The sequence below is a fragment of the Pterocles gutturalis genome, unplaced genomic scaffold (genome assembly GCF_000699245.1).
Source record: "Pterocles gutturalis isolate BGI_N339 unplaced genomic scaffold, ASM69924v1 scaffold22561, whole genome shotgun sequence".
Classification (NCBI taxonomy): Eukaryota; Metazoa; Chordata; class Aves; order Pterocliformes; family Pteroclidae; genus Pterocles; species Pterocles gutturalis.
Genome location: NW_010101251.1, coordinates 3066 through 23096, shown reverse-complemented (window position 1 = coordinate 23096; position 20031 = coordinate 3066). Strand labels below are relative to the sequence as shown.

Here is a 20031-nt window from a genome sequence, read left to right as displayed (position 1 = left end):
TAAGAAATAAGATATTCATCCTGGTACTATATCTCTCCTACAAAACAACAGCAAGTTGCACTCAAACGTGGGGCAAAATACTCTCCTGTTACACCTGCTAAGCCCCTGCACTGCAGTTGTATTAATTCAGGGTCGGTTACCTCTCCAGAGCTGACAGCAGAACATAGTAATTTAAAACCTCATCCTGGTGCTTAAAGAAAATGTGAAACACAGCTGAGAATGTAAATATTCTTCAGTAAGTAGCATATCTGGAACAAGCAGGAAAGCAGTTTTTAGGTGTGTTCCTGTGCAAGCATCAGTTTTTCACATGTAGCAGTAAATTGTGCTTCCAGAAGCTCATCATGTCTGCTAGAAATATTGAAGGCTAAATTGTCATCTTATTACCTGGAGTTAACACATTGTCATAGGGCGTAGTCAAGGGAGTACAGCAGATCCCATTGGAAGCTTCTCCTATCACTAGTAAATCTAGATATTAATACAAATGTTAATATTAAAATTGCCACTAACATTTTTACTATCATTTAAGCCATCCAAATTGCCTCTGCTCTGTTTAATATCACAGTAATGTAATCCCAGTGATGTCAGGAAGCAAGGTAAGAGCTACCTTCAGTTATCGTCTTTCAAATGCTTTTATTTGAGGATGGTGACCATGACCAAAGAAATTAAAAAGCAAACACTCTGAGCTGCATTTTTGCCTTTTTTTGCTGTTATTTTGATATCACTTTCATACACTGCAAGGCTCCTCCCAGTACTTGATCACTTGCAGGACATCAGTCTCACAGGAGGTCACATGCCATGAGAAACTCAACTCATTAAAGGTAATCTGTAGGACTACAGAAATTGAGATTATCAAATCCTGGTACACAGCATTGCACAATGAATCTGCCAGTTACCCAGTGGGGGGGGGGGGAAGAGAGAAAAAGGAACAAAACTGAACTTCTGAAATGAACTCTGTGAAAAACAAACTGACCTTCTTTACATTCTTGTTTAAATCAACCAAGTTGAGCAGGAAGATGTGGTCTTTAGCTCCGATTAGCAGCCGGCCCCTCTCCTCATCTAGCAGCAGGGTTCGAAAATCAAGCCCCTCTGTTGAGCCCAGGAATGGGATGCAGCTGTTTGAAAGCAGCAAGTCTGTGGGAAAACGAAGAAAATCTTTATAATCAAAATGTTTACATATGACTCATTGGTGTCTCTTATAAATATATGCAACCAGCATGGAGTATGCCAGTGAGATAACTGCTGTCTTAGAGCATGTCTTTCTAGGGTTATAGTACAGTTCCTGTTAACCTTGGTTTTGTGTTTTTGGTTTTTTTTACTTCCAAATTGGGTAATATTTACTTTCACAAAACATTTTTCTGTATGAAATTTTCTTAATGAATTATCTCTATGACATAAAGCAATCACATTCTTTGACAGAAAATAGAAACAAAAAAAGACAGATCTTTGCAAAATATGTGCTATACCTTTCATTTGTGACTTGGTGAGAGTGCACTCAGTCCCACTATGTCAATGATAAAGATATTAAAGAGCACTGGTCCCAGTACGGACTCTTGAGGGATTCCACTTGTAAGTGATTTACACTTGGACGTTAAGCCTTATACAGAGTTGAGAATAGGACGGAGGTAACAAACATAAGGTGTATAGAAGGTTTGATATCGGGTGTGATTTCTCCATTATCTAATATTAAGTTCTGGTGGCAGTATAGAGAATGGCTACAGTTAAATTTTAAATTACTATCATTTCAATTGAGATCTGAATCAACAGCCATGAAGCAGAGGTATATCCCCAGGGCACAGTGCTGAAATGAAGGCAATACAGAGGTATATTAAGGGGAGCATCCAGTAGCAACACCTCTAGGATCCTGAGGTCTTTACTTTCCTTACAGAGGTGGCAATGGGTGCAATCCCTGCATCCTTGCCCTGTCTGCAGAGGAAGTTTTCCTTATTAAAAGCACAAATTTGACACTTAAATTTTACTGTGATTTAATAGTGGCTTCCAGTCTCTTTCAAAAGGTAATTAAGAAAAACATGTTTCTCTATGAAAGTAATTAAAGAATCCATGCTTCTCCTGTAAAAAAAGCTAAAAGGCTGTAAAGTGAAAAGACTGTATAATGAATACTCTGTGGACGTAATTCTGGATGAGGACACAAACAACATACAGAAAAGAGCACAACGAGAGTTTAGTCTTGTTGGGCAGTCATTAATTTGGGGAGAACAAAAATAAACATGTGAATCAGTTCTTCCACAAACAAACTCTCCAAACTAAACTATTCAGAAATCTTTGAACAGAAAAGTAAATCCTGGATTTAATTGAACATAAAGTAAAGGGTATTTCCACCTTCCTGGCACTGGATGGACAATGTAGCCTTCCTGCTAGAGGGGCCAGACTTACAGCACAAGTTATTTACACTTCCTGATCATGATGAAAATCAGGGCCAGTGTTTTGCAGAGTAACTCCTGAAAAAAAATAAAGAGGAAAAGAAAAAAACAATGCCAAACTTTTTTCTTCAAGGTCTCTCACAAAACATGTGACAGGCAAAGCAAAGATTAAGTCCTGTTGTTGGCTAATAAATAACACTGTGGGAGAAAAAATATTTTATCATTATTAATATGACTACCTGGTATATAATTATGACAATTATTTTTTGGCTCTGTCACTTTGCCTTAAGCTCATGTGGTTTTGTCTGCCTCACTGCTGAATGTTTTTATGGTTCAGTCTGAAAACAAATTGTCTTGTATCGTAGCTGCTATTCCCCTAGGTGAGATTTATTTGGCAGTACTTTGAAAAAAAATCTTATGTCACATTAAAAAGTTAAATCCAATGTTAAGCACTATAGTGCTTTACACCAGCACTGTCCTGTCCCATTTTTCTGAATTAGTAACACTTTAGAAGACCTGCTTACTAATTGACAGCAAGATCTTTTAGGTTCAACTTATGGTCAGCATGAAGGTATAAAAACAAGTTCTATCCAAACTACTCCTTACACTAGAGCTGGATGATGAATAGCCTGGCTAAAGAATAACCAAGCCAGTGTAATAAATAATTACAAATTTTAAAAAAGAAAAAGAAAAGCCCTCTAAACACAGAACTTCTGAAGCTTAGCTGACTCCACTAGTGTGTTTTCACCCAATAAAAAACAAAGATGTACTCCTCCTGACCCTTGTGGTTACTGGGTTCTCTGTTACAGGACAGCTACTTCCTATTAACTTGTGTGTGTGACGTACGTGTGTCTTCACTAGACGTCACACTCTGTACAAACCTCCTCCCTTGTTTTTTTCTGACTGGAAATTGTTGGTACTGAATATGTTGGAGCTGTTTATTGGGAAAGGGTTCTCTGATGATGATCTCAGAACAGCAGGAGGTTTTAACTCCCTTGGGCTACTCAAATTCTTCTCAGCTGATGTCTAAAATACTGTTTATCAGCTGAGCATTGCTGGAGCACATCATTTCTGAACAACCATCTTTCACTTCTCCACCCATGACATAGGAGCTGGCTGCATTACTAGATTATCTGATGCATCGTATGTAATAACAAATGCCTTATAAATTCTGCAGTGTAGATTAAATCCCTCTTTAACAGTTCCATGTCCCAATTAGCAGATAAGATGGAAGGAAGAAAAAGAAGACCAGATCACAATATCTATTCATTAGTCATTCACAGGCATTAACATGAATAAACAGGAGAGATTCATGAATTTCACAGGCTACTGTATTTCAGCAATCCATATCACCCTCTGTTACTTTTAAATCTCTTCTGATGACAAACTTCCAGTCGTATCACAGTGCTCGCCTGTGGGACGTGGGTAACTAGGATGCAAAATATGAGGGAAAATTCCTTCTCATCTCCAGCCAGAGTAATTTGACCTGAGTGAGGATAAACGATACATTTGTGCAAATGCTCTAAAGCACTTTCATTGCTTAGAGTCATGCAACCCATGGGCCTCTGCAAGTGTGTCACTTGCCAAAATATGTAGACCTAATTCTCTACATATCTAAACGGAGATGACTGAAACTGATCTCCACTTCCCATTTCTTTCATATTTGGAAGGAATGATGTCTGTAGTGACCAACCCAAAAGGACATTTGTCATCTGTTGGTTAACACTTCTAGTATTTCTCAGTAAAGAACCACCGAGGACAGCTACAGGAGGGAGGGAAAAAGTTGTCTCATAACTGAAACGCCCAAATAGGACTGAGCCCTGCCTGGTGCCTTGTACAGTCATTTGTTTCACTGCATCATAAGGAAAACATCTGTAAAGTGTTCCAGATTGAAATGACAGCACTGCACACTGATTTCTTACTGGTGGAAATGGCAACACAAGCTGCAAAGTGGTGAATAGTCAGGCTTGGCCAGTTAGTTACTAACTATTGAAAGGAGCTTGGAAATAAGGCTCTGAACATGGCCAGTGATAAGATTAAAACTGAAACATGACCTAATAAAATTTGTCAAGTAAACATTAACAAAGAATTGTTTAAATTACAGAGAAATTAATCATTGTTCTCACTCCATAAAAGCAAAACAATCCAATCTTACGGGTTGAAATTGCCCTTCACAGGGAGAGATATATTTAATATCACCAAGGATATTACACTGGAAAAATTTACTGTGAAAAGCACATTTGCCCAGTGGTTTTCAAGCTTAGAGCTCAGAGCAAGCTGTTGATTTGAATCACTGAATCTGTGCAGCCAAGCTAATATAGAAACAGCATTCGCAAAATGCACAGAAACAAAGTCAGTTACAGGGATGGTCTTTCATGTGCACATGCTCAGCACACAGTTTATAGCGTGCATTTGCTGTTTTACTCAAAATTAAATGTTTTTTTTTCCAGTCTGGCAATTAAATGAATATTCAGTAAACTCCCTTTCTGAGTTAATATTTCACTGCTGAGTAGGAGAAGCTGGAATAATGACTCTCTTCTATTCATTTTGAAAAGTACCTCAGTGGACTTGGCTCACAACAACATGATCATTGTTTACTTAAATAATCTCCAGCAGCACAGCCATGCCATAAAGGCTTTAAATGAAAATATGTCATTCTGTTCTGGTAACATGTATTTACATTTATACAGCACGTTTAGACTTTTTAGCCTCAAGTCCCATATGTGGTGACCGTGCTGTCATTCCTTGATTCCAACATGGTGTAAGCGTGCAGCAATCTGGAACTGCTTGGTTGAGTCTCAGAACTGCCTTTATGGCCAGTCACAGACATTTTTGTAATGATGGGTTATGCTCAAATTGGCATAAAGGGAATTCCTCAACCTCTTTCAAAACAGCTATATCTAATAACACCTTTGAAGGACTCTGACTTTAAAGGTTATATATTAATAATTTTGGACTTTTCATATACAGAAAAAAATGTCACATAATTTTCCTCTAGATAGGAGCAAGTCCTCTCATGCACTGGAAAACATCCATGGCAATTTACAGGGGTATTGTGTGAATCTTCAGCTAAAGTTTTGGGATAAAGAAATGTCAATATAGCATGAAAACAACAATTTACTTAATTCCTCAAGTATTCCCTGTTCAAAAAATTAAATTGCCTCCAGATGTATTTGTATGACAGCAAAGCGAATCGTTTCAGTCTACTACCAATCTCTACTACTTATTCCAAGAAGCAAGTTACATTTTGCCTAGCTACATCTCACCATGGACAATGATGATGTGTTGCACATGGCATGTGGCTCTCACTGCTATACAATTAATTTTATTTGGCCTGGAGGAAAATGTCATATTCATGGCACAGTAGGGCCTTTACAAAAGGATATGGATTACTGGGAACACAAAAAACCTGATTTCTTGTTCGTACAATGTTGTGTCAAAATCTTGGTTGTCTTTCTGAATAGTCCCCAAAAAAACCTTGTACTCCAACATATATTTTGGGATTAGGCTTTTCTATTCAGTTCTGTTACAGTCTAGGACAGTAACACTAGAAAAAGAATTATTTCAAATATTGCTCCAAAACTCAGGAACAGTCTGCTGCAGGTTTTAAGACATTTCAGGACATTTTCACTTTGAGCTTCAGGCAATTCCATGGCTCTGCTCAGTAATCAGAAAACTAAACATTTCCCACATATCTATTTGCACATACTTATCGATAGATGTCCACTGTTGACATTTTACAACCCATAAAAAACATAAGTAATTAAAGTAGCTCCGTTCTGCACTATGCTTCTGGAACCATCATTACAATGGTAACTAAGCAATAGCACTCTCTGTGCAGAGCTGGCAAGACATTTTTTCACACCTTTCATCAGGAAGGGACAGATCATCTTACCTTCAGATAAACTTTCAAAGGGCTACTCTACCCATAAAGAGGGAAAAAAAAAGGAAAAAAGAAAAAAAAACCAACTCATGCTGTGGGACCCCATTCTCCTTCATAACAGTAAGGCTCACTTGAAGGGTGGGTGCTTCTGCAAGATCAGAATTGAGACTACTGCAGTTTATTTAGTTCATCTATTTCAGAGCCAGGGGTTACAATCATTCTACAGTCCTGTCTTTGTCTGACTCAGTGCTTTTTAAATCTACAAAAATGGTAATACTGTAAAACAAAATACATGGGTGCTTACCACCAAAAATACACCCAGTTAAAGCGTGTACTAAACAATTCTCACTTATGTTTATGGAAGTATATTTTAGTTGCATTTTAGCTGCAAATAAATTTGACTTGTGAAACAGCTGCACAAATATCTTGTAAGTGTTACTATTGCAGGGATGATTACAAGCTGCTTTGTGAGTTCTTGTTATTGGTGAAAAAACACAAAGGCCAAATTCACAAACTTTACAAAGCCAAACTAAATAATTAACTTGAAACAGCACAACTGAAAATGTGTCTGAGTGAAACATTTGTTTTTCTGAAGAAGACCTAAAACCACAGATTTGCGCAGGTTCCATTTTCCTAAGCAGTTTATCTTTCTTGCAAAACTGCCAAAGTGAGAGAACTCACTGTTGTTTCCAAGGCAAAATTAGATCACCAACTATTTTAAAGGGATACTGGGGATATTTAAAGAATATGCACTACAAATGTAATTCGATATAAAGGATTGGCAAGCATATGAGCTTTGGTAACGCACAGATAATTCTTGGCATCTCATCACACATACCTGTCCATTAAGAATACCTGGTACATCAATGGACTTAAAAAGCACCAAATCTCCTCTTCAAATGTGAGGCAAAACATGCAAACCCATCACCTCTATCTCTTCATTTTCAGTTATCAGAACTGAACTTATCTCTTTTCCCTTCACCTCTCACAGATCCTCAACCTTGCTGCTGGTCTCATGTGTAATAGGTAAATAATCTGAGTAATTTGACTTAAATCTGCTTTCTTCCACTTCAGACTTATTTCAAATTCCATTCAAAGAATACCAATGGTGAGGGGATATTGCTCTCTAAGAACATAAGACTTTTTCCTTATATCTAGCAGAGTAAAATAGGCCACTATTGAAGTCAGAGACCAGTTTTATTCTTGACCATGAAGAAGAGGAACTGTCAACTTACCCAGAGATCAAGCTCTAGCCCTGTCTTTTAAAGTTACCTTCCAGTGACCTAAGTGTCAAGCAGCTGAGATAAAACCTCTGCCCTGTACTGAGGGAGATGACTTACAAACTCACCTATTCCTAAAGCTATTCTGAAAGCCACGTTACGAGACCCACAGTAGCAAATGGCCTACGAATTTACTGACCCTGGGAAAAGGCAATTGTAAATGAATTCTGCTACTCCCACTCTCCCTGGTTAGAATTTCAATTTTTAAATGTTTCCAAGCAACCCAAAATAAAATAATTTCATCCAGGCCCTAGTTCACTGCTTCCCAGCCTCTTGTTCCTCCCAGTCTATCAGCCAATCAAATAGAAATAGAAAGCGAGAGATTGATGATAGGCTTCAGGTGGAAATAACTACAAAATCCTCTTTGACTGGCTTATTCAAAAAAGCTGAGTTAAACTCGTTGAGTGTGAACTAGTTTTACTGCTCCAGCTTGCCTACCATCTCATGAACCTTCTAGCTACCTGCATAATCGTATGTCCTTCAGTTAGACAGGCATGAATCTTATAAAGAACATAGACACAGGGAATGACGTGTGGAGATTAGCTGACACTCTGAGAAACAGGCAACAAACAAACTGCACTGACAATATGTTGCACCTAGTAGATGTCTAGCATCAAAACCATCTCAGGGGGCTGGGACATGCATTAACTTGTGTGAATGAACACACTCCTCTGTGTTTCTTTCCCATTCAGATGGAGGCATGTATTGTGCTTTGCAAGTACACCCAGGTGTTAAAAGTGTAACTCGGTGATCACATTTAGCACTTTAAGAGACATGTCAAAGTATGGTTCATAAAATTATATGCAGTGCATGAAAACAAATTACTGTTATTATATTGCACTTGCTTTCAAAATAGCACCAACCTTTCATTTCAGACTTTACTTTCTTCAGAGTGACACAAAAATGGCTAGAGCATTTTCAAGCACCTGTACCTGCAATTTTCAACTAACTGCATCTTTAGAGACACTTTGGAGAACATGGTAGTCTTTGGAGATGCACACAGCACCCCGAGGACAGAGGAGCTCTTTGCAACATCCTACAGCCCGTATATCTGTGGGCTGATAAAACTACAGCAAGTTGTGCTATTCCTTCTGCCCTTACTATCTACTAGCAGCTGTACAGAACATGACACATTTTTAAGTCCGTCCTTAGTTTTTGCTTTGTTGATGAAATTCCAGCTTTAGGAACTGAGATAAGTGGACTTTGTTTCACACTTGGAGCAAATTAGGATTTTGTTGTGGATTTCAGTATCCAGGATTTAAACCTGCAAGGAGTTTTCTCAAGTAAATCTGAGATATAATTGTCTACATAAACCTGGATTTGGCTCAGTAGCTGGTCTGACACTACAGATAGGTGCTGACAGGTCTCATGGGGTACCTGACTTCATTCAGACCTGCTTTCTCACACCGCATCTGACACCAGGACTTGCTCCATTGGGCCTATAGCTGTTATATACAAAATATAGTCTTTAAAATGGTCAGATTATCTTAGTAATACATTCACTTTAACATTTTTCTCACCAGGTTCAAATGTATTTGCCAGCTCCCTAATGAGTGCAATGTTCATAACAGAGTAGACAAGGCATTCATGCTAAAAGATGAGAGACCTTGGACCGCAGTGGCATGAACAACTCTGATGTAATAAAACTGTCAGGTGTGATGGGCCTGGAAAACACATTAATATCAATACTAACAGGCTTAGGAGAGACACAGAGCAGCATGAGCTACTCATGAAGAAGGTGAGTTGACAGTACAAAGGACAGTTAATGCCAAATAGATTTGCTTGCTCAGTTCCTTCATTAGTGCTTCTACTTTCAAGACTTAAAAGAGCAGCTCACAGACAGAAAAATCCAGATTTGTTACCTATCATTGCTATTTGCAATTTCCTACTATTCCATACCAATGTAATTGCATGCTACGCACGAGCTATAACCAGTGTCTGTGAGCAACACAGATTTAATGAAAGCATTCAAAAGCTTTACACCCCACCCTTCCCCACCCTCTGCCTGCTCCACAGATACACAGACACACGCCCTGCTTCCACTCTCATCAAGACTTGGATCCAGATCCTGAGTTTAGCCGCTGGGACCTGTAACAATTTTATCAGCTGAGGTTCTAGCCCTGAGTGTATAGCAAGAAGCTGTGGGGGCCATTCTTCTCTCTGACTCCAAGCATTGGACCAGAGCCCACACAAGCTGTATGGTCAGGCTGCAAAGCTAAATAAGATACAAAGTCCTCACTACTAATAGCAAATGTCCTTGCCAAAGAGGCTGTCGAGAGCTGGAGCTCATGCAAGAGAAAGGGCAGGTCCATGCATCTGGGAGCAGCTGAGGGGAGAAAGAAACAGATAGGTGTGTTTGGGGAGAAGGGAGCAGGGAGGGAGATGTCCCTGTTCCAGAAGCAGCACACTGTTATATTGGCTCAGCTGCCATGAAACCACCACCTGAGAGAGCCTGTAAAATCTCCGAAAGTGATGATGATCCTTCAACGCCATTTCCACAGACCCCTGAAGGAAATTCTGGTTTCTTGACTCAACCAAGACCAGTCCAGACAGAAGAGGAGGCAGAGCAGATACAGTGCAGGAGGTGAAACCAGGTCTGGGAAACAATAACCAGCTCACCAGTGGGACCTGCTGCCCAGGGAGCAAAGGCAGCGTTTGGCAGGGCTGGAGGGGCTCTGGTGGGAGGAGGGCCTGCACAGGAAAAGAGGTGAAGGGCAGGGACCTTGCGAGCAGATTTACCTGTCAGTGGAACAGATATTTCCTCTGTTGGCAACAAACCTGCTTTAGGAGGTTCCTGCTCACTCTCCCCACACGTAACGGCTTGTTCCTGTCCCCACAGGGGGGTTCCCGCTCTGATGTGGACCAGATAATCTTTCTTTCACATGCTCTGAATGAGGAATGAGAACGTTTATAATGACAGTGGGGGCACTAATATTTTAGCTATTTATACCATCATGACTGCTGGTTTTGCTCACAAGGCGAAATTAATAGCCCTGCTCGAAATTTCTGCAGCAGTGCAGTACAGAGATTCAATTGCTATAGGAAGTACTGTTTGAGTCACTCAGTCATTATCTGGGGGGGCTGCACAGGATGGACATTCTCTAAGAAAATGGGGTTTAAATTTACGTAATGACTGTTTTCAGGAAACTGCAAAGATTTTTCTCCTTATAATCTCTCTCCAGTTTTCCAGATATATTTTATTTGATTAAAAAGCAAGCAAGTGTAGCAAGGTAATTCAACTGGCTAATGTGAAGGTAGATTTTCAAAATAGTTTTGGACTGGCTATAGCAAAGGACCTCTTTCAGCAATGAAAATAAAACTACTTCACAGTACAATAGCTTGGACATAATAATCTCCTATGCCAAAATGAAATACAATTATCAGTTTTGTTTTCTGATATTGGCAGGAGTGAAGTTCTTATGAAGCCATTAGCACTAGAGGTCACTGAATAACTGAATTGATTCCTCTATATGTTAGTTGTTTGTGTTAGAGTTGCGCCTAGCAACTGCTGTCAGATTCAGAGTCCCGCGTGCAGATGTGCGGGTGGACCCAGTGTCTGCCTTGCAGACCTAGGCAACGCTGCGATACAACTGTAGTAACTAAAAATTACAGGGCAAGGGATATCAGAGATGTGTGTGTATACAAGGCAATCATGTGCACCATCATATTACCTCCTGTCAATCATTAGTATATAGGCATAAGCTATTGTTTAATATTGGGGGGTGAGATACTTTTTATTAATAATATTTACATTTATTTACCCATTTTGGGGCACCAGTGGGTGTCAAAGTCTGTTGTTGTGTTACATATTTAGTGAGAAACATTTTCCAGAGAAAACCAGGGAACACAGTTGATGCAGAGGGAGCTGTGAAGTCATCCCAAAGCTGCCAGATAAGCTGAACATAAAATCTTGGTGTCTTCAGTAACCTCTTAGCTGTCAAGCTCTACAGTACAACACATCATGCTTCTCTGGGACAGTTAGCATTTGGATCACAAAGCAGAATGCCTGGGTTCTCAAATTAGTGGGGAAAAACCTACCTTTGTCACTCCCACCCTTGTCTAAACGCCTCTGTTAACCACAGCTAGCCAATCCCTCTGGCTTTTCTGATAATGCTCTGGCATGATAAAGGAAATTTTGTCTCTCTCTCTTTCTGCTATCTGTTTGTGTATTTATCTCCAAAGGACTTTGACTACAGAGCGGACCTCCCTGGCACCCCTTGGCCCTTCTTTGAGGAACTCGACTATAAATGGAACAGTAGAAACAGGGAGGGAGGAAAGGGAAATAGGATGTGACTCGAGGACCTGCGCTGCAACCGCAGATGTCCAATGCTAGACACACATTGACGTCAAGAGGATCATGCCCTCAAATTAGTGCATAGAAAGAGAACAAGGTTGGGATCTTTGAAACGGCTATGAACTGGGTTTGCTTTTCAAACATCTTTAGTAAAAGTGCAATTAGACAAATACTTTTGAAAGTACCCTCTTCAAAGCTGATGACACTGGTCATGTATCTTCCCCACATTCTTCTTCTAGAGAAGCAGTTTCTGGTGTTGTCTCATCCTCCTTTTTACAAGGGACCCATCATTCTTCCCAAAGTCTTACTCTTTTGGTTTTTTCCCTCATCTTCTGAGATTTAATCAAGGGAACATTCAGCAGAATAGTTTGGTATTTTGTGAACACAATTCTTTTTTTATCCAATTGAGGTCCTTTTGTGATCACAAAAAAAAAAGAAAGCTGTTATGAGCTACAGGCTGTTTACACTGTTAAGAGGTTGATACGGGTCAGTTCTCCAAGGTTATTCTTAGTTCAACTGCTGTGTAAACTGTTGATGTCACTGACTGGAGGCTGCTCTCCAGGACATTATATATATGATAATTATATGACAGAAAATGCAACATATAGTTGGATCTGACCTCCAAGTTCACTAGTTCAAAAAAAGAAAAAAAGGTCTTTAAGAAACTTGCTGTTTTCCCTTTACTAAAATGTAATAAACGCCTTCAAGTTTATACTTAGTCTACGTACAAGTCTTTCCTCACATGGACAGCAGTGACCATCCATCTTCAATATAGTATACATTTTAAGTCTCAATGTCCACTGCCTCCAGAAAGCATTTTTGAGACAAAACAGGCAAAATCTCTTTCATAACTAGACAACCATCTGAAACTAGGATCTTAAATCTCACATAAACATTTCATATTACTCTACAAAGGAATCTGAGATACACTTTTCTGAGGAATCATAAATAATTAAAAATGAATTGAACAACAAACAAGGGATTCAATAAAAGCAGCACTTCCTCACTCAGCACATTTTCCTTCATCTTCATGGGTATTCAGAATTACAGCTGGTGATATTACCACAAAAGCCTGTTTTTACTGATTTTTCTTCCTCTTCCTGTAGAGCAAGCACAGCTGCTAAAATGCAAGCTCATTTCTAGGGTTTTTTATACTTTACCAGTTTGCCACGTTCCAACCATTCATAGTTGTGCAAGACCCCCTTCGTGGCACTGGGATTACTGCAATGTCACAGACAGTTCACATGAGGCTCGTGGAGCTATACCATTGTAACTATATTGTACACGGATAATTAAACGATGCATGACATGGAAATAAGCCAGCTTTACTGAAACAGAACAAACTGCTCTAATGCAACAGTTAAGCATCTCATCAGTTATAAAATGAAAGACGTTTAAAGCAAAAATTTAGAAAACAGGATGCTTGACATTTTAAAGTAGCATGTTCAAAGGATCATTTTTAGAACATTAAGAAAGTGCACTAATCAAGTCAAGTTTTCAAAAGAATTCCTGGCACCAAAATGTTATCCTCTGCTTTCTTTTTTGCCATACTGTAAGAATAGATCTCTCTTAGGGGGAAGAAAAACATGTATGCAAAACACTGCGTGAAGCGAAACAATTCTTAGACGTGGCTAATTTCCATGTGGAGCTGATGATTTAGCATTATCATCCTTCCACAGAGGAGACAGAATTGCATGTCTTTAGTTTACTTATTTAAGATGAAAAAAGTGAGAAGGAATGGAAAGTCAATCCAGCTTCAATTTACTTCAGTGGCAAAACTCTTGCCATGACTTGAGTGGGAATGAGAACACATCTTGATTCATTCAATGTGAAGAAGAAAAAAATAAGCTGAGAATAATGTTCTTGTTTATTAGATTTAAATTACTGCCATAGTTGTTTTTAACAGTGTTAAGTAAATTCTGTTTCAAAAGCCAAAGGTTGCCTTCAGTCTTGCCTTTTCCTGTGTGCTGTGTCACAATGCAGCATCCTGGTCCTCTCTCCAAATCAGTACTCGTTATAGCAAGTGTGGCTGGCTTTTGGGGCATGCCTGCATCCCCACATAAGAATTATTTATTTTTGTGGTATCAGTGTGGATATGTCACTGGTGACAATGTTCAAATCTGGGCTGGGGCACACCCCCCAGCCAAGAAAGCAGGGTACACACTCTGTAACATAAATTTATTCTTTGAGTGCACAGACTACTTCTAAGATGTCCGTGAAAAGCAACAAAATAAAGCAAATTAATAGGCTTAAATTTGCAGTTTAGGAGTCTGCATTTCTACTGGAAAATTTTAGGAGGGCCATAAATTGAAAGAGGTTGAAAATTTTTTATCTTTTTTCTTAGAAGGTAATCATCCTTCTGGTCTAGTTATTCTTTGTCCCTCCCTGTAAAGTAAAACCTAGAAACACACAAAAAGACTGCTACTCAAAAGATAGACAAAAATAAGATTGTCTACACGGTATGAATTAAAGACATACATATGTACGTATCAATTATGACACAGGCCCTTCCCTTCTTCAGTAACGGAACTGATGCCATTCTGTAAACGACATTATTGAATGAAACTGGTACATGAAAACCTTCTGCATGTGCTGCAGAGGTGGGAATAAGGATGTTAAATGAGGTAGCAGACAAAAAGGATGTGCTGCTTAGGGAAGCTGAACACCACATCTGTGCTTGCAGAGTTCTGCATTTGGACAATGGTCATAGGGTATCTCCAGTCGCGTGAGAATGAGTGACAAATGCTGTTGCTCTGAGACTGAATGTTCTGTTATACAATGACTATTGAAATATGGAATGTTACTCAAATATCAGACCCTATTTTTCTAAAGATGGTAATCTTCTATTAAAATACAGTTTGTTTACCTTCTCCTAGTATGAAAACTGCAGCATAATAATAAAACCACCTCATAATCTTGTAAAAGTATCTGAGATAGATTAAGTAAGGTCTATGTAGTGTGAGCACTCTAGAAGCATCATGATAGCAGTGATAATTACTGGGATATTAAAGATATACACCAATATCTAAAAGCTAAAGTTTAAGGAAGATAAAAAGACATTTTGAAGAATTATTCAATTAATGAATCAGGGAAAATGTGGGAATGTAAGATGAGGTATGTAATTAAGGATCATAGTGTATTATATTAACACAGGTGAAGTATACATGACTTTGCCTCTGTATTAAGAGATATTTTTATTGCTTTGTGTCTGTTCATAGTTTTAAATGTGTATGATTTTTCAGAACTCATTTTTAGAACTGGGATAAACAATGAAGGAAATCCATCATATGGCATCATGTTGATACATCAGCCATTGAATATCCGTATCTTAATATTTTCAGCACAGCTTTCCACCCCTTAATCTGTATCCCACAAGAGGAAAACCTATAACTGCCATGCAGACAAACTCTAACATTTTAATTGATGTCTGCATGCAAAGGACTTGTGACACACTATGATTTATTGAAGCGCTCTTGCAGTTACAGACACTTCTTCTAGCTACCCCACCCTGCCCCCCCCCCCTTCCTCTATCCACCACTGACTTCTTTCTCTCTGTTTTCTCCTTCTCTGTTTTCATTTAATACCATTCCTTCTTTCTCTCTTCTTGTCCCCTACACTTCTTCATCCTCAGCACTTCGCACTTGGCTTTCTCTTTCTCCTTCTCACTGCCAGGGCATGGGGAGAAGCAGTTTCCTAGCCCTCGGCTGAGGTGTGCTGGGATACAGCTATGAGATGAAGTAACTGCAGGGGAAAGTCCTGCTCGCTTCCAGCTCTCCTGCCCCAGCAAATGCTCAGCTGTTCTGGGAAGATGGAGCTACGCCATCCCATAAAGACATTGCTCTTGGAAGGGGATGAAACCTTCCCTTGGAAGACAACGTGTTTAGCGGCCAAATGAACACACACGTGTGCCCAGGTTTTCAGAGCTGCCTGATGTGGCCAGTTTTGGTCAGCTTTCCATAAAGAAGGAAAAAGGGCCCCTATTGTCCTCCTCATGATATTTCAAGTCTTAATTCCAAATAATGGAGATACCATGACCTGTCAATGACATGTCTGTAAAAATTTTATGAGCACTGGTAAGACAGTTTATTTCTCCTACATCTTGTTCTCAGAAACTTTGGAGTTATTTTGGCTGGAATACTTGGGGGCGGGGGGAGAGGGAGACCGTAAGCTTAATTCTGACAACTATTTTAAATAGTCAGGACATCTGCCATGCTGTTATTGTCAAAAAAAAAAAAAAAAAATTACGACAAGCACTACATGCACCATTTATAATGCGAAAGTGTGAAAACAAAGCAGTAACTTTTCCCTGTGGAAAAAGAAAAATACCCCTCTCTGCCCTCCAAAAAAAAAAGAAAAAAAAGAAACAAGGCAAGAGGAGGCACAACAAAATCTGATAATTCTCTTTCCTTCGGCTTTTCAGTTCCATCACAGCTCTCCAAATTAAGATTTATGTGCCATTTTGTATCTGTTGTTGCTTTTTTTTCCCCCTACAGGGATATAGGTGGATAAGTTTGGATAGGAAACTGTATCCTCAAGCCAAACTGAAAGGTTTATAAAGTTGCTAATAAAAGTTTGGGTCAGGGCCTAAATATCAATCATCTGCTCATTGTCTTTTTAAACGAGCTCAGGCATTTTCCCAACCACTCCCAGCAGGTCTCTGCCACTATTTTAAACTAAGATTTCAGTGATTTTTTTTTTTTTTCTTGCATTGACCTCAATAATTTTTCTCTCTCCCCCTCCTTACCTGCCAAATACATCCATCAGGATTTTGCCAAAGGCTGTCTGCTTTTGAAGTCGAGAGGAATTCACTAATCATGAGTGTCAAATCCACAATAAATGCCACCGCCATATGGTATATGCTGCTATTGGGAATTATCTCAAAGGCCTAGCTGTGAAAAGTCTGGCTATATGTTAGGGGATTTTTATTGCTAACTTTCATAACTCATGTCAGGTCTTTCAGTTTCTGTATTCATTGGCTTAAGTGAGTGCAACTGTTTCCTGAATTTATAAAAATGTTGTCAAGATCCCTTGATCTCTCTTCCTCTGTCTCTCTCACACAAACACATTTGAACACATATATACACAAGGGAATACCATACACAGTGGCATGCAAATCTAGCAAAAGAGTGGCTTGTAAATAAATAGTATGTCATTGTGCTTACTCAATAAATTCCTGTGTGTGTTAAACTCATGATAAACATATTATAACCACTGATGAAGGCTTTACAGCCTCCTGTTCCATCACACCATTCTGAGCGTAACTCTGTAATGCATAGGAAGACCTGAGTTTGAAAAACTGAGAACAGAATTAGCTCTCGTAGGGGAAGGGTGCTGACATGACTGAAAAATAACTGGACAGCATTTGCTTTAGCTAAAGGAGACAATACCAGAGTGATGTATCTCTGTGCCTTATAAAAAACTGTGCAAGTGTACTTGTACGTTCAAAGCAACAAGAAATCTACCTTAAGATCTTGTCCAATAAAGAATTAAAAAATACATCTATGTTTAAAGCCCTCAGCCTGTAACATTCTCAACAAGAAGTACATATAAGGCTAAGAAATTCCTCAGATTAACATGGTTTTGTGATCCAAAGAGGTAAGAAGAAATAAAACAACATTTCAAGAGTTTCACATACCAATGTAGTGATAGAGAAAAAAATTATTACAAAAAATAAAATGTCAGTGCCATTTGAAAGACTTGGGGCAGCTCCCTCTACTTTTCCTGATGCTCTAGAAAGGTGTGGGTGTCCTGTATGTCCCACATCATCACCACCAACCATATGGGAATGTCTCACGGTGTTTCAAGTAGTGCTAGAAAGCCATGCTTAGGCAATGACTGCCCCTTAATTTATATATAATATATTAATATAATCTGTTAGCAAACTGAAATAATAGTTTAAAAACCTAGTTATGTTTCAGAAACATGTACTCTCCATGTAAAAAACGGAGTTTAATACTGTCCCTAGGCAGAATTCATCCATCTTTAACGCTTCCAACATGTGTTTCTGGGAACTGTGGGGACAGCGTTTCACTGTCCTGGTTAATAATACAAATGAGCTGCTGGCAACATCACATCAAAACAAAAGTGGCAGAATCAGAAAAACTACTGAAAAGTTTACCTTTATAGGAAAGCTTAAGTCTTGGGATATTTTGTTTTGACGTTCCAGTGACTGGAAGGAACAGCATCACTAAAGATAACAAGCTGCAGGCATGCGGTACTTGGGAAGCTCTCATTCTGCTCTCTTCTTCTGTATCTTATTTTGCACTAGGTAAAATATCTCTCCGCTTTTCAAACAATCCAAATTTAATCTGGAAGCAAAAAGAAAACATCTGTACATTTTTGCATTATTATATAAATAATAATTCTGAAAGTAAGCCAGACCTAACTTTAAAGAGTAGTTCATTTAACACTTTTGCTGTGAAATTATTTTTTGCTCTAATATAAATCAAAATGTTGTAGATCTGTTTCTTTAATACTAAACTTACACACTTTGAGGTTAGAAAAATATGTACACTTTTCAAACACCAATGTCTAGTATAGCTAAAGTTTAAGCACAAATTAAATTAATGCAGTATCCAGGAAAATAAATTTTGCCGTTCAAAAGTGATCATGCAACTCGTTAGTTCATACAGCTCCATTGGATATCCTAATGTTTTATAACTCTCTATCTCAGTATAACAGCTATTGTATGTTTATGTTATGACTGGAATAAACTGTAATATCTCAGATACCATGGGTGTACAAGCCGAGTTAACAGTGAGTACATACCCATCATAAACTTTCATAAATAAACCAAGAAAATTGGATACAGCAAGCAGTTGTGTTTAGTTTTAATAGAGAAAAAAGTCAATGTGGCTGATGGATTTAAACGTGCTTTCAGTATGATATTTCCAGCAGAATAACTGCCTCAATTCACCACCAAAATGTCCTATAAACTTTAATGAGTGGTTCATGCCGAGGTCAATAGGCTGATATGGGACTTTGTTAGCACAGTGTGCAACTAAGCCAGCTTTGCAACACTTTTCACTTAATAACAGTCGTTCATATTCCATAAATCTTAAAGTGTTTTACAAATGAAAGTAATTATCACTGTCCTTATTTTCCCTATGCAAAAACAGAATCATAAAGCTACAGTGAACCTACTTCCTCAAGGTCACACTGCCACCCCAGTAGCTGAACAGAAAGCAGCAACAGTTTTCCTGGTGTTCTGTTTGTACCAAATTAAAAGGGATCCCTTTTGCCCAATAAATCCACTTTTGCATATGAAATTATTTGAAGTGGCATCCTGAGTTCCGAAGGCAGAATTTGATGGTTAATAAATCACGGAGGTCAGAGCATGAAAATAAGTGTGAGAGCAGATCCTTCCCCCTGCAAGTGCATGATACCAGAGGTCAAGGGAGATAGTGAAATGACAAATGTCAGTGTTTGAGTAACGCTGTAAATCAAGGAGCAAGGAAATGTTATGGTTAGTGGTGAGATTAATGGCTCATGACTTGCCATTTAAATTATTTTCTGAAAGGTACCGAAACCACCCAACTAAAAGAGTAATCCTAGTGCCCACATCAGCCAGCACTTGTATGGACATCAAGAGAAAGGCTCCACGTGAGCCCACAAGAGATGCAGCACAGCTCTTGGCCCTGGAGCCACTCCATGGGTCTGGCACTTCAGCTCGCTGCAACGCTGGTGCCAGAGCACCTCTGCCAGCTGCAGAGGCATCCAGAGTCAATTTAGCACCTCATGATGCAGGTAATACATCCTTCCTGCCATGAAAGGATTGGAAAGAGGAACCTCTTCAGTTCTCTCTGCCACAGGAGTCCTCCCTCAGATGAAGCTGGGGCTTTCTGAGCCTCCAGACCTTCTGTCAACAGCAAAAGACAAGGCAGTGTGCAGGAAGAGCATGATGGGGAAAGAGAAAGCAAAACAATTTGTAAAACACCTAAAGTTCCTAACGCAGAATACTGAGCTGCTTTCTACTCAGTCCCATCCTCAACACTCATATCCAGTGTCTGAAAGCACAACTTTTGGCCAAGTGCCACTACATATTCATGAGATGACATGGAAAGAAAACAAAACAAAACAAACATGAAACGCCTCTGGTTCATCTTTCCCTTCCCTTTATTGAAGTATAGGGTCCTAAGAGAAGGCCCTTACTTCTTCCATGCTAGTACATCTATTTGTGGTTCGACTATGAAGGAA

General features: G+C 39.1%; 1 protein-coding gene across 1 annotated transcript in view; it reads right to left on the bottom strand.

Annotated features, from left to right (window-relative positions):
- SEMA3D (sema domain, immunoglobulin domain (Ig), short basic domain, secreted, (semaphorin) 3D) overlaps nucleotides 1–18146 on the bottom strand; it is a 95990-nt gene extending 77844 nt beyond the window's left edge. The window contains exons 1-2 of the mRNA XM_010082797.1: nucleotides 17954–18146; nucleotides 971–1131 (exon numbers count right to left, since the gene is read on the bottom strand). Coding sequence (XP_010081099.1) covers nucleotides 971–1131; nucleotides 17954–18068 — 276 coding nt within the window. The 5' untranslated portion in view covers nucleotides 18069–18146. The remainder of the gene's footprint in view (nucleotides 1–970; nucleotides 1132–17953) is intronic.
- Between the last annotated feature and the right edge of the window lie 1885 nt (nucleotides 18147–20031).